General features: G+C 44.5%; 1 protein-coding gene across 1 annotated transcript in view; it reads right to left on the bottom strand.

Annotated features, from left to right (window-relative positions):
• tshr (thyroid stimulating hormone receptor) overlaps positions 1–14,569 on the bottom strand; it is a 64,084-nt gene that overhangs the window by 30,998 nt on the left and 18,517 nt on the right. The window contains exons 3-6 of the mRNA XM_073037605.1: positions 13,557–13,631; positions 12,776–12,850; positions 8,075–8,149; positions 4,853–4,930 (exon numbers count right to left, since the gene is read on the bottom strand). Coding sequence (XP_072893706.1) covers positions 4,853–4,930; positions 8,075–8,149; positions 12,776–12,850; positions 13,557–13,631 — 303 coding nt within the window. The remainder of the gene's footprint in view (positions 1–4,852; positions 4,931–8,074; positions 8,150–12,775; positions 12,851–13,556; positions 13,632–14,569) is intronic.

Genomic DNA, 14,569 nt, shown 5'->3' with positions numbered 1-14,569 from the left:
TATTTGCTGACATGCCAAATCTTTTCAAACTCCTAATGAAGTATAGCCTCTGTCTTGCCTTCCTTATAACTACATCGGTATGTTGGGACCAGGTTAGATCCTCAGAGATCTTGACACCCAGGAAACTTGAAACTGCTCACTCTACACTTCTGATCCCTCTAAGAGGATTGGTATGTTTTCCTTCATCTTACCCTTCCTGAAGTCCACAATCGGCTCTTTCGTCTTACTGATTTGAGTGCCAGGTTGTTGCTGTGACACCATTCCACTAGTTGGCATATCTCACTCCTGTACGCCCTCTCGCCACCACCTGAGATTCTACCAACTATGGTTGTATCGTCAACAAATTTATAGATGGTATTTGAGCTATGCCTAGCCACACAGTCATGTGTATTTAGAGAGTAGAGTAGTGGGCTAAGCACACACCCCTGAGGTGTGCCAGTGTTGATTGTCAGCGAGGAGGGTATGTTTTCACCAGTCAGCACAGAATGTGGTTTTCTGGTTAGGAAGTAGAGGATCCAATTACAGAGGGAGGTACAGAGACCCAGGTTCTGCAACTTCTCAATCAGGATTGTGGGAATGATGGTATTAAATGCTGAGCTATAGTCGATGAACAGCATCCTGATGTAGGTGTTTGTGTTGTCCAGGTGGTCTAAAGCCATGTGGAGAGCCATTGAGATTGCATCTGCCATTGACCTATTGTGGTGATGGGCAAATTGCAATGGGTCCAGGTCCTTGCTGAGGCAGGAGTTCAGTCTAGTTATGACCAACCTCTCAAAGCATTTCATCACTGTTGATGTGAGTGCTACCGGACAACAGTCATTAAGGCAGCTCACGTTATTCTTCTCAGTCACTGGTATAATTGTTGCCATTTTAATGCAACTGGGAACTTCCTCCCATAGAAATGAGAGGTTGAAAATGTCCTTGAATACTCCTGCTAGTTGGTTGGCACAGGTTTTCAGAGGCTTAGTTGGTACTCCATCGGGACCTTCTGCCTTGCCAATCTGCACTATTGTTCCTTTTACCAAAACACATTATTATACACTTCCCAACACTATATTCCAATTTGCCACTATTTTGTCCATTAAGCAGACTCATGTGTGACACCTTATCAAACGCCTTCTGAAAATCCAAGTAAATGACATCCACTGCCTCTCCTTTGTCCACCCTGCTTGTTACTTCCTCAAAGAACTCCAACAGATTTGTCAGGCAAGACTTCCCTTTACAGACACCATGCTGACTGTGACTTAGTTCATCATTAATCTCCAACTACCATGAATCCACATCCTTAATAATAGACTCCAACACTTTCCCAACCACTGAGGTGAGGCTAACTGGCCTATAATTTCCTTTCTTTTGCATTCCTCCCTTCTTAAGGAGCAGTGTGACATTTGCAATTTTCCAGTCCACCGGGATCATGCCAGAATCAAGTGATTCTTGAAAGATCATGACCAATGCATCCGCTATCTCTTCAGCAACCTCTCTCAGGATTCTGGGATGTAGTCCATCTGGACCAGGTGACTTATCCAACTTAAGACCTTTTGAGTATGCCTGGCACTTTTTCCTTTGTAATAGCAATGGCACTAATTCCAGCTCCCTGACACTCACGGACCTCTGGCACACTGCTGGTGTTTTCCACAGTGAAGACAGATACAAAGTACTTATCAAGTTCATCTGCCATTTCTTTGTCTCCCATTGCTACCTTACCAGCATCATTTTCCAGTGGTCCAATATGAACTCTCACCTCCCTTTCACTCTTTATACAACTGAAAAAAACTTATGATATCCTGCTTTATATTACTGGCTAGTCTCTCCTCGTATTTCATCTTTTCCCTTGTCATAGCTTTTTTAGTTGCTTTTCGTTGGATTAAAAGCTTCCCAATCATCCAACTTCCCACTCACTTTTGCTATTTTAAATGCCCTTTCCTTGGCTTTTATGAAATCCTTAACTTTTTTTGTCAGCCACAGCTGCTTACCCCTCCATTTGAGAACTTCTTCCTCTGTGGGACCTATCTATCGTGCACCTTGCGAACTATTCCCAGTAACTTCTGCCATTTCTACTCTGCCATCATCCTCACCACTATCCTCCTCTAATCCACCTGCGCAAGCTCCTCTCTCATGCCTCTGTCATTCCCTTTATTCCATTGTGATTCTGATACACGTGAGTTATGATTCTCCTTCTCAAATTGCAGTATGAATTCAATCATGTTATGATCACTGCCTGCTAAGGGCTCCTTTATGTGAGGCTGACTAATAAAACTGGGGTGATTACACAGCACCCAATCTAAGATAGCCCTTCCCTGAGTAGGCTCTAAAAAGCCAGCTCGTAGGCATTCAACAAATTCCCTCTCTTGCGAACTAACACCAACCTGATTTTCCCAATCCCCCATTACAGTTGTCATTACCCTTATTACATGCCTTTTCCAGGTCCCTTTACAATCTCAACCCCACATCTTGGCTACTATTTGGAGGCCTATATATGATTCCCATAATTGTTTTTTCACCCTTGCAATTTCTAAACTCCCCCCACAAAGATTCAACATTCTCTGTCCCTATGTCACTTCTTTCTAAAGATATACTTCCATCTCTTACCAGCAGAGCCACACCACCGCCTACGCCTTCCTGCCTGTCCTTTTGATACAAAGTGTATCCTTTGATGTTAAGCTCCCAACTATGGCCTTCTTTCAGCCACGACTCAGTGATGCCCACAACGTCATACCGACCAATCTCTAATTGCGCCACGAGTTCGTCCACCCTATTCCAGATGCTACACACATTTAAACTTGGCACCGTCAGTCCTGCATTCTTCACCCTTTTCAATTTTGCCTCTATTGTTCAATTAACTGTTTGCTCTGTCTGCAGTTGTTCCCAATCACTGGCTTGCCTTTCCTTACATTCATGTTACACCCATTATCTACTTGTAAACCTGTTGACTCATCCTCAGCTCTATCATACTGGTTCCCATTCCCCTGCCATATTAGTTTAAACAACTCCCAACAGCTCTAATAAACCTGCCCGCAAGAACACTGGTCTGCCTCAGATTCAAGTGCAACCCATCCCTTTTGTACAGGTCCCACCTGCCCCAGAAAATCTGAATCCCTGCCCCCTGCTCCAATTCTTCAGCCCCGCATTTATCCACTACCTCATCCTATCCCTATCCTCACTGTCCTGTGGCAGAGGTAGCAATCCCAAGATTACTACCTTTGTAGTCCTGCTTCTCAGCTTCTTTCCTAACTCCTTATATTCTTTTTTCAGGATCTCCTCCCTTTTTCTTCCTATGTCATTAGTACCAATATGTTCCACGACTTCTGGCTGCTCACCCTCCCTTTTCAGGATGTTGTGGACGCATCCAGAATTATCTCAGACCCTGGCACCTGGGAGGCCAACTACCATCCATGTTTCCTTTTTTGCATCCACAGAATCACCTATCTGTCCCCCTGACTACAGAGTCCCCTATTACTGCTGCCGTCCTCTTCAGCTCCCTATCCTTCTGAGCCACAGGGCCAGACTCAGTGCCAGAGGCACGGCTACTGTTGCTTCCTCCAGGTAGGTCATCTCCCCCCCGGCCCCACAATAGTACTCAATGTATTTGTTGAGGGGGACGGCCACAGGGGTGCTCTCCACATTTAAGGGAAGTCTGGATGGAAGGGGTATGGAGGGCTATGATACAGGTGCGGGCCAATAGGACTAGCTAGAATAGCATTTTGGCATGGACTGAATGAGCTGGAGAGTCTGCTTCTGAGCTGTTGTGCTCTATGATTCCATCTATATACACACAATTGTTGAGTGAAGTTTCCAATAATTGTAGTATAGCTGCTTCTGTAGTCTTCTACAAGCTTCTTACTTTAGCAGTTGTCATACCACTTAAATCTGGCTATTTCATAGATTAATTGTTATTACTGGAATGTGTCACCCTTTTTGTCTGAGCTAATGAAAGAAAAATGGAGGGCTGTGTGGGAGGGAAGGGTTAGACTGACGTGAAAGAAGGTTAAAGGTCAGCACTACATTATGGGCCGAATGGCCCATCCTGCGCTGTACTGTTCCATGTTCCAGTTTGTGTTTGAGATGACCGTAACTCCTTTGTAATTTGTCCTTTTCCTTGTTTTTGTAACACATAATAAACAGCCGTCAGCAACAGGTTTTGCGTCTCATCCTTGACATTCAAGCTTCTGCATTGTAAAATCACCAGGGTCCAACAAGCCTGAACAGTCCCTGGCCTGTCGCTCACCTGACGTCTACCTCCACACCTGGTGAACCGCTCTCTGTGACCTTTTATGGCGATATACAGCACTGCACATATATATAGCCAGACATCGCAGACACTGGGCCTCTGATCTCCACTCCTTTGAGGTTGTGCTTTGGTGCAGCCTCCCCCTCGACCTTGGCACCACGGGTAACCCTACCAGGAGCTAAGCTCCAAACAGCATTGCTCTCAGGATCTCAGGAACTCACTAGCCTCTTCACCATGACAAGGTGGCAATCCTTGGAGAAGACAGCATATAATGAAGTACCATGGGCAGTAGCAGAGGTTGATAGATTCTTCATTAGTAAGGGCATCAAAGGTTAGAGGGAGAAGGCAGTTGAGATGGAAAATAAATTGTCCACATGGCGTTTTTCTGCTCCTATGTCTTATCATCTTATGATCTAAGTGCCCCTGGGAGAGGTCTTTGCTTGTGTTACAGGATCCACTAAACTGGTGCAGAGATCTCAGACATCTAGCACTGGGCTGGAACATGGTCTCACGGGCAAAGGTTGATGAAAGTCATACGACTGCTGGAGTCTGGTTTACCCCACACCCTCCCCTCCATCCACCCCAGCCCTGGGTATCCATTCAACCAGGAGCTCCTATACTTACAGAGTGAGCGATTCATTGCCCAACCCACCGAAGGCGTTGGCAGGAATGGTCGAAATGAATGGATTGTCAGCGATTTCACTAGAAAAGAGAGAAGTACACGCAGCAGTCACACAAGGCTGTCCCAGGCTATCACTGAGCAAGCAGGCAACCGGATCAAGCTCGAGTCCACCATCGTCGAAATATGATCTTGGAATTGACTGAATGGAGATCAAAAGGATGGCTGTAGGGAGGGAGTCTGATCAAAATCTACTGGATTCTGAAAGGCCTGGATGGTCCGGACGTGGAGAATATGGTTCCATCAGTTGGCATTTTACCCTTAGAACTGAGATGAGGAGCTATTTCTTCAGCCAAAGGGTGGAAGTTGTTGCCATGGAGGGCAGTGGGGACCAAATCATTTGTGTATTTAAGGCAGTGAGAGGTTCTTGATTGGCAAGAGGGTGGCAGCAGAATAGGGTCAACCAAAAAAAAAGCCACGAATGAAGGGCGGAGTAGATGTGATGGGCTGAATGGCCTAATTCCACTCCTACACCTATGATCATTTGGTCACCTGGATTGCTGCCAGTGACCGGTTCCATCTCTGTCTGTTTGATGTGTATTCCAGGTCCTTACCACTCTCTGGATGAATGGGGTCTTGCTCAGATCCCCTCTATGTCTCACACATCCCACTTACGTATACTAAGCACATCCCCCCCTTTCCTTACCCACCCAACTTCTCCTCTCAACTGACCAGTTTCATACCCCCTCCCCTGCCCATCTACAGTCTCCTCTCACCTGGACTCACCTATCGTCTGTCAGTTTGTGCTCCTCCCCCTCTCCCTGCCTTTTATTCTGGCTTCAGCCCCAGTCCTGATGAAGGGTCTCGGCCCAAACTGTCAGCGGTTTATTCCCCTCAGAGACGCTGCTTGACTTGCTGAGTTCCTCCTGCAATGGTATTAGAGTGACTTGGGTTCAATTCTGCCGCAGTCTGTCAGGAGTTTGTACGTTCTCCCCATGACCGCATGGGCTTCCTTCTACATTCCAAAGATGTAAAGATTAGTAGGTTAATTGGTCGCATGGGTGTAATTGGGTGGTACGAGCACGCTGGGACAGAGGGGCCTATTACCGTGGTGTATCTCTATACAAATCTAGTGTGTGTTGCATATAAGACTCAGGGTCTGGTGCAGTGAGATGCTGGGGTTTTATCAGCCCCCCTATGGGAATGACACCCATAGCTGTTTGAAAAGCCTCCCAGTTCATTGATTTCATTTGCATTGTAAGAAATTTTAAACTAAATTGTGAAGGTACAGTTAAACACACGTTCCCTCCAACGATTCCTCAACACTGCGAAAATAATTCCACCAATCCTACCACACCCCATTCATTTCCGTTCTATCGGCCCTCCGATCCAAACATAATGCCTAAACATAAAATAGCACTTTAATTTGCTCTTCAACAATCCTGCTTGCTCTCTAAATATAGTTTAACCTATTGCTGGGGTGGAATGTTCACACTGTGTTAAGCTTTAACTCATGAGTCATATTGGCCAAGCAAGGTCTTTGTTCAACCTTTAAATGTTTTCTTCTATTACTGATACTTTTGACTGCTGGTTAAGCATAACTTTGATTTTAAAATGGCATATCGAATTAAATCCAGCCAGGTGTGTGGTGTTGCAGTTTGGGAGGACAAATCAGGATAGGTGAACAGTAGAGTACTGAGTGTATGTTAGAACAAAAGGACCTGGGAATACAGATCAATAATTCCTTGTAAGTAATGTCACAGACAGACGACAGGGCTGCAAAGAGAGCTTTTGGTACACTGGGCTTCATAAATCAGAGTACTGAGTACAAGAGTGGGGATGTTACTTTGAAGTAGTACAAAGTGTTGGTGAGATGAATTTAGAGTATTGTGTGAATTCTGGTCACCTAGTTACAGGAGAGTTATCAATAAGATTGAAAGACTGTAGAGGAAATGTACAAGGATGCTGCTGGGACTTGAGGACCTGAATTACAGGGAAACTTTGAATAGATTAGGACTATATTCCCTAGAACGTAGGAGAATAAGGGGAGATCTCATTATGAGGAGTATAGACAGGGTGAGGGGCTTTTTTCCCTTCAGGTTGAGAGAGTCTAGAACTGGAGGTCATACTATAGGTTTAGGGTGAAACATAAAATATTCATGTGGAATCTGAAGGGGAGCTTCTTTGCTCATGATGCCTGAGTTCCTTCAGAGGGTGGTGAGTGTGGAGCAAGCTGTCTGCGGAAGTGGCAGATGCAGGTTCAATTGTAATCACTGAGAAGTTTGTATAAGTACATGGATGAGAGGGGTTTGGAATGATATTGTCAGGATACAGGGACTAGGCAAAAGATCAAGTCAACATTGTTAAAGGGCCTGCTTCTGTGCTGTGCTCTATGTATCAACGATTCACCCCTATATCCAAGTCTTTCTGTAATCTTCTCCAGCCCTGAAACCCTCTGCGATCTCTCCACCACCCCAAGAACATCAACACCCATCATCCAGTACCGGCAATCTTGCATTCAATGTCCTTGGCCCCATTCTTTGGGAATCTCCCCCTCAGCCTCTAATCCTTGCAATCCTCCTTGAAGACACTCTGTAAGATCTGAGGACACGGGAGACTGGAATCTGGAGCAAAAAACCAGCTGCTGGAGGAACTCAGTGGATCACCTGCATCATCTGTGCAGGCAGAGGTGTGGTCAACATTTACACAAGAGATTCTGCAGATGCTGGAAAACTTGAGCAACACACACAAAATGCTGGAGGAACTCAGCAAGCCAGTCAGCATCTATGGAGGGAAATAAACTGTTGATGATTTGGCATGAGACCCTTCATCAGGACAGGCATTTACCAGTTCTGCTTTATTGAATGCCATGAAACAATATTTTTTATGATTAATACAAGCAATTTGAAAAAAAATGTTTTTAAATGGAAAAATTAGCAAAACATTGGATTTCAGGTCATCTTTAACCTGCATAACCTCTGTAAATAAATATAAACCTGCAGATTCTCTCTGAGTAGATGAGGTTCCAATTCCTGTCCCCATCACCTCTGTGCTGCCCACTGTAGGACTCTGACAGTACAGTAAAGCCAAAGGGCTGATGTTTCTGAGTTTGTCCTACAATTACACCGCAACGCACAGGTACTGAAAGAACTGGGGGGGGGGGGCAAGGTGACTCCTTCGCGAAGACGAGTCTGCAATCTGCCAAAGCAGAGAAGAAAATGACTTACATTAGGAAGTTCACATCGGTGGAACGGATTTTCGTCAGGTCGGGAAACCTGGCCAGGCCGGTGTTGAAAATCCCACTGTCAATAGGACAAAAACACACAGCGTTAGCGGAAGGACTTCAGGACCATTCATCATGCTCCGAAATGGGAAGAAGTGCTTGCATTCCGATCTCACTTTTCACTCTGAATCAGGTCATCCTAAAGCTATGAGGCTCTTGTTGTAGTTTGGGATGTGTGACAATCGATAGGTACACATTGATCGCACATGATCAGTATTATCAATCGGTACACATTGATCTAATGTGATCAGTCTCAGAACATATTTTATACAATCAAGGAAGCTCTACCTTCTGAAGAGCCTGAAGTGAGTTGGACAATGAATATCAGTACTCATGTTCTTTTACAGATGTGCAGTAGAGAACACCCTAACAAGCTGCATCACTGCTTGGTACGGAAACCGCACTGCAGGGGACAGGGAGGCTCTACAACGAGCAGTCAAATCTGCCCAATGCATCACGGGCACCGACCTATCTGCTATTGAAAACATATAGACAGAAAGGTGCCAGGAAAAGGCCAGCAATTTCATGAAGCATTCGACCCACCCTGCTCATCAGGGAGGAGGCTACCTAGTGTCCACACCAGGACCACCAGACACAAAACCAGCTACTTTCCCCAAGCAGTAAGGCTGATCAACACCTCCACCCACTAACCAACCCACCACCACCACTACTTTATTATTTCCTGTCACAGTCACATTATGTACAGACACTTCCATGCCCAGTGTCATTTTATGGACATACAATACAAGCTATCTCATGTATTTATTTTTATTGTTATATTCTTTATTTTTTTGTGTTCTGGAGTAACAACTATTTAATTCTCCTTAACACTTGTGTACTGTAAATGACATTAAACAATCTTGAAACTCTGACATACAGCAATAATGATCAAAGAAACGGTATTTAGTTGTCAAATGAATGGATCCGGGGTTGAGAGGGTGAACAGCTTTAAGTTCCTCGGCATAAACATTACTGAGGATCTCAGGTGGTCTGTACATACTGGCTGTGTGGTGAAAAAGGCATAACAGTGCTCCTTTCACTTCAGACGGTTGAAGAAGTTTGGTATGCCCCCCCACCCCAAATTCTAAAAACTTTCTGTAGGGGCATGATTGAGAGCATCCTGACAGACTGCATCACTGCCTGGTACGGGAACTGTTCTTCCCTCAATCACAGGACTCTGCAGAGAGTGGTGCAGACAGCCTAGTGCATCTGTTGTTGTGAACTTCCCACTATTCAGGACATTTACAAAGGCAGGTGTGTAAAAAGGGCCCGAAGGATCATTGGGGACCCAAGTCATCCCAATGTCAAACTGTTCCAGCTGCTACCATTCGGGAAACGGTATTGCAGCATAAAAGCCAGGACCAACAGACTCCGGGACAGCTTCTTCCACCAGGCCACCAGACTGATTAATTCATGCTGATATAATTGTTATATTGACTGTCCTGTTGTAGATACTATTTATTATAAATTATATAAATTATAAATATTATAAATTACTATAATTGCACATTGCACATCTGAATGGAGATGTAACGTAAAGATTTTTACTCCTCATGTATATAAAGGATGTAAGTAATAGAGTCAACTCAATTCAATTCAATATTGGTCAGGTGATCAAAGAACAGACCTCTCCTTTTCTTCCAAGTAGGACCATGAGATCTTTTTATCTCTGAGATGTAGACTGGGCGCCAACATCGGGGAGGATCTATCCTGGGCCCAACACATTGATACAATCACAAAGAAGATACATCAGCAGCTTCTGAAAAGCCACCCACTGACTTTCCTTTGTCTACCCTGCTTGTTACTTCCTCAAAGAATTCCAGTAGATTTGTCCAGCAAGATATCTGCATAAGGAAACCATGACGACTTTGGCCTATTTTATCATGTGTTTCCATGTGCCACAAAACCTAATCATTAATAATGGATTTTAAATCTTACCAACACTGAAGTCATGTTTACCGGCCTATAATTTCCTGTGTTTCCCCCCCCCCCCACCCCCCCGTTTCTTAAAGAATGGAATGACATTTGCAATTTTTTAGATCTCTAAACCATTCCTGACTATTGAGTCTTGAAAGATTACTACTAATGCAAAAAACAATCTCTTCAGCTACCTCTTTTAGACCCTGGGGTGTAGTCCATCTGGTCCAGGTGATTTAACTACTTTCAGAACTTTTAGTTTCCCAAGCAGCTGTTCCTTAGTAATAGCAACTACACTCACTTCTGCCCCTGGAGGCTCTCAAATTTTTGGCATACTGCAAGTGTTTTCCACAGTGAAGACAGAAGCAAAATACTCATTAAGTTCACCGCTATTTCTTTGTTCCCCGTTACTAATTCTCCAACATCATTTTCCAGTGGTCCGACATCCACTCTTGCCTCTCTTTTACTCTGTGCACATCTGAAAAAAAACTTTTTGTAGACTTTTATATTGTTGGTTAGCTTATCTTTGTATTTTCTCTCTTTATTGTTTTTTAGTTGCCTTCTCTTAGTGGGAAGCTCGAGGATTTAAAAATCAAAAGCTCCCCAATCCTCTAGCTTCCTGTTTGCTATATTATATGCCCTCTCTTTCACTTTTGTGCTGTCTTTGACATTCCTTGTCAGCCACGGTTGCCACATTTCTCTTTGGGATGAACTGATCTTGTGTCTTCTGAATGATCAGAAACTCCAACATTTGCTGCTCAGCCACCATCCTTGCTAGTATCCGCTTCCAATCAATGTTGCCCTGTTGCTTCGTGTGAGGTGGGTTGCGTCCAACCAACCTTAAGAGAGCTTTTTGAGGAAGTTACCGGGACAGTTGATGAAAGCAAGGCAGTGAAGGTTGTCAACATGGACCTTAACAAGGCATCTGATAAAGTCCCACACAGGAGATTGGTTATGAAGGATCAGTTGTTCAGCATTTAAGGTGAAGTAGTAAATTGGTTCAGACATTGGGTTCATGGGAGTAGCAGATGGTAGTAGATAGTTGCTTCTCTGACTGGAAGCCTATGACTAGTGGAGTGCAGCAGGGATCAGTGCTGGGTCTGTTGTTGTTTGTCATCTATATCAATGATCTGGACGATAATGTGGTTAAATGAATCAGCAAAATTGCAGATGACACCAAGACTGGGGGTATAGTGGACAGCGAGGAAGACCATCATGGCTTGCAGCGGGATCTGGAAAAATGGCAGATGGAATTTAATGCAGACAAATGTGAGGTGTTGCATTTCAGTAGGAACAACCAGGGTAGGTCTTACACAGTTAATGGTAGGGCACTGAGTAGTGTGGTAGAACAAAGGGATCTGGGAATACTGGTCCATAATTCATTGAAAGTGGTGTCATAGATAGAGGGGGTCATAATGAAAGCTTCTGGCACATTGGCCTTCAAAAATCAAAACATTGAGTACAGGAGATGGGAAGTTATGTTGAAGTTGTATTAGACGTTGGTGAGGCCTAGCTGGAAGTACTGTGTGTAGTTTTGGCCACCTACCTACAGGAAAGAGTACAGAGAAAATTTACAAAGCTGTTACCGAGTCTGGAGGACCTGAGTTATCAGATTGAATAGGTCAGGACTTTATTCCCTAGAACATAGAGGATTGAGGGGAGATTTGATAGAGGTATACAAAGAGAGATATGGATAGGGTAAATGCAATTGGGCTTTTTCCATTGAGGTTGGGTGGGATTACAACTAGAGGTCATTGGTTAAGGATGAATGGTGAAAAATATAAGGGGAACATGAGGGAAACTTCTTCACTCAGAAGGTCATGAGTGTGTGGAACAAGCTGCCAGCACAAGTGGTGCATACAAGCTTGATTTCAACGTTTAAGAGAAGTTTGCATAGGTACACAGACAGCAGGGGTGTGGAGGGCTATGGTCCCAGTGCAGATCGATGGGAGTAGGCAGTTTAAATGGCTCAGCATGGACTAGGTGGGCCGAATGGCCTGTTTCTGTACCATTCTATAACTCTATGATGCATTGAGTTCAAGAGTCGGGAAGTGACAACGCAGCTTTATAAAGTCTGGTTAGTGTCTACCATTCAGGGCCCCAAACAGTCCTTCCAGGTGAGGAGCAGAGGTGACAGTTCACCTGTGAGTCTGTTGGGGTCATATACTGTGCTCGGTGCTCCTGGTGTGGCCTCTTGACTATCTGTGAGACATGATGTAGATTGGGAGCCCGCTTCGCCGAGCATCTACGCTCCGTCCACCTGAACAAGTGGGATCTTCCAGTGGCCATCCATTTTAATTCCACTTCCCATTCCCATTCCGTTATGTCCATCCATGGCCTCCTCCACTGTCGGGATAATGCTACATTTAGGTTGGAGGAACAACACCTTATATTCCATTTGGCTAGCCTCCAACCTGAGGGCATGGACATTGATTCCTCAAACTTCCAGTAAACCCCTCCCCCCATTTCCCTTCCCTCTCTCGTTACCTCTTTGCCCGCCCATCGTTTCTCTCTCCCCTCCCCCAACCTTTTCAAATCTACTCCTCAGCTTTTTTCTCCAGTCCTGCCAAAAGGTTTCGGCCCAAAAGATCGACTGTACTTTTTTCCCACTGATGCTGCCTGGCCTACTGAGTTCCTCCGGCATTTTGTGTGTGTTGCTCGGAATATCGACCAACCTGGTGTCCGGCACACAGAAGTTCAAAAAGGGACTGATCTCTGTCATACTCACAGGTATTTCAGAACAGGGAGATTCTTGAAAGCCTCTGGATGAATCTGATTTAAGCTCCTTGCATTCCGTATTTCTCTGTTAACAAATAAATATGATATTTTATTACTGCATTCTGTTTCTGAGGCTTCTTGCCTCTTGATTTCAATCATGTGTACTTCTATTACAAAGGGACTAACAGATTGGAATAATCTCAGCACGGTCTGGACTGCATGGACTGCAGCTTTCGATCAACTGGCCCAGGGGACCAGGGGCACAAAGTGAAAGGCAATAAATGCTGGTTTTGCCGGCAACGTAACTCCACCAGGGACAGTTCCAAGACTGGTTGCGAAAGGAGGTGCGTTGGGCATAGGACTAGCAACCCCATCCCATAAAAACCCAGTGTTACAGAAATGCCAACAGAAACTCCAAAGACCTCATCTCTGAGAGAGGAAGGATCTTCAAAGATGAGCTATACCTGGGGACAGCTCGAGGACAGGCCCAGGACAAAGGACTCTGGTGACCTGCTGCCAGTGGCCTATGCCCCGATAGGGGTAATGGGCTCAGGTAAGTTGCCAGCATTGTCCACCTCTTGAGGCTGACTCAAGCGTTCAGTGAAAGCCACCAAGAGAAAGAGAGACTCAATCCGCCCCTCCTGACTGCACATGAAGTCTTCACGTCAGCAGTGACGATCGGGAAAGGGGAAACTACAGCTCATTATTCCTCAGGGAATTCTGGACAGTCTTGGGGAGATTGCTTCAGTCTTGTGAATTTGGGACCAGCAGCTTTTGGCAAAAATACTCACATGTGCGTGACTTTATCCAGACTGAAGAAAGCCCTGACATCCACTCTTTCGAGAGTCGCATCAATGGAAATGTATCTAGCAGAGAAATGTGAAAGAGCTGGGATAATCATTAGGACAACATGAAAGACTGTAAGATAGAGGAACAGAATTAAGCCATTCAGCCCATCAAGTTGGCTCTACTATTCGATTATGGCTGCTTTATCATCTCTTTCAACTCAATTCTCCTGCCTTCTCCATAACCTTTGATATCCTTACTAATCAAGTATCTTGTTTTAAATATACTCAATGACCTGGCCTCAACATCCATCTGTGGCAATGAATTCCACAAATTTACCACCTTCTGACTAAAGAAATTCCTCCTCATCTCTGGTCTAAAGGGATTTTGTTTTATTCTGAAGCTGTGCCCTCTGGTCCTAGACTCTCCAACTATAGGAAACATCCTCTCCACGTCCACTATATCTAGGCATTTCACTATTCGGTAGGTAGTTATTTCCTCTATGAAAAAAAGTCACTTTTAACCACCCACAAGCAGACCAACAGTGATTCACTATTCAACAGATTACCAAACAGGATGCAACTATTGTTATTAAAATTTAGGGAAATCAACATCATTTGAAGTTTTTTTTCCATCTTTCTAGAAGTGTTCTTTCTTCTTATCTGCCACTTTGTCACAGTTGTACAAGATGACTGTGGCTTCATTAATTCTCAGTCACTTTTTTCTCTCCTCCTCTTCTAAAGTTCTGCACCAAATTCCTTCAAAGCCCCACACTACCCAAACTTCCTGGTGCTTGTGATGAATATCAATGACTTGCACACACAAGTAGCTGGTCTGACTATGAAGCTTGCAGATGACACAAAAATCGCTGGAGCTGTGGAGAGTGAGGAAGTTTGTCAAAGGATACAACAGGATATAGGCGGCAGTCTACAATCACTCACAGGACTCGTATGTGCCCAGGACAAAGAAATGGGCAGAAAAAGCCATTGTGGACACTACCCACTCAGCAAACTGCCTT

The sequence above is a fragment of the Hemitrygon akajei genome, chromosome 3, assembly GCF_048418815.1.
Source record: "Hemitrygon akajei chromosome 3, sHemAka1.3, whole genome shotgun sequence".
In the NCBI taxonomy this organism is placed as follows: Eukaryota; Metazoa; Chordata; class Chondrichthyes; order Myliobatiformes; family Dasyatidae; genus Hemitrygon; species Hemitrygon akajei.
Note: the sequence above shows the minus strand (reverse complement) of the source record. Positions and strands in the feature narration are given on the sequence as shown.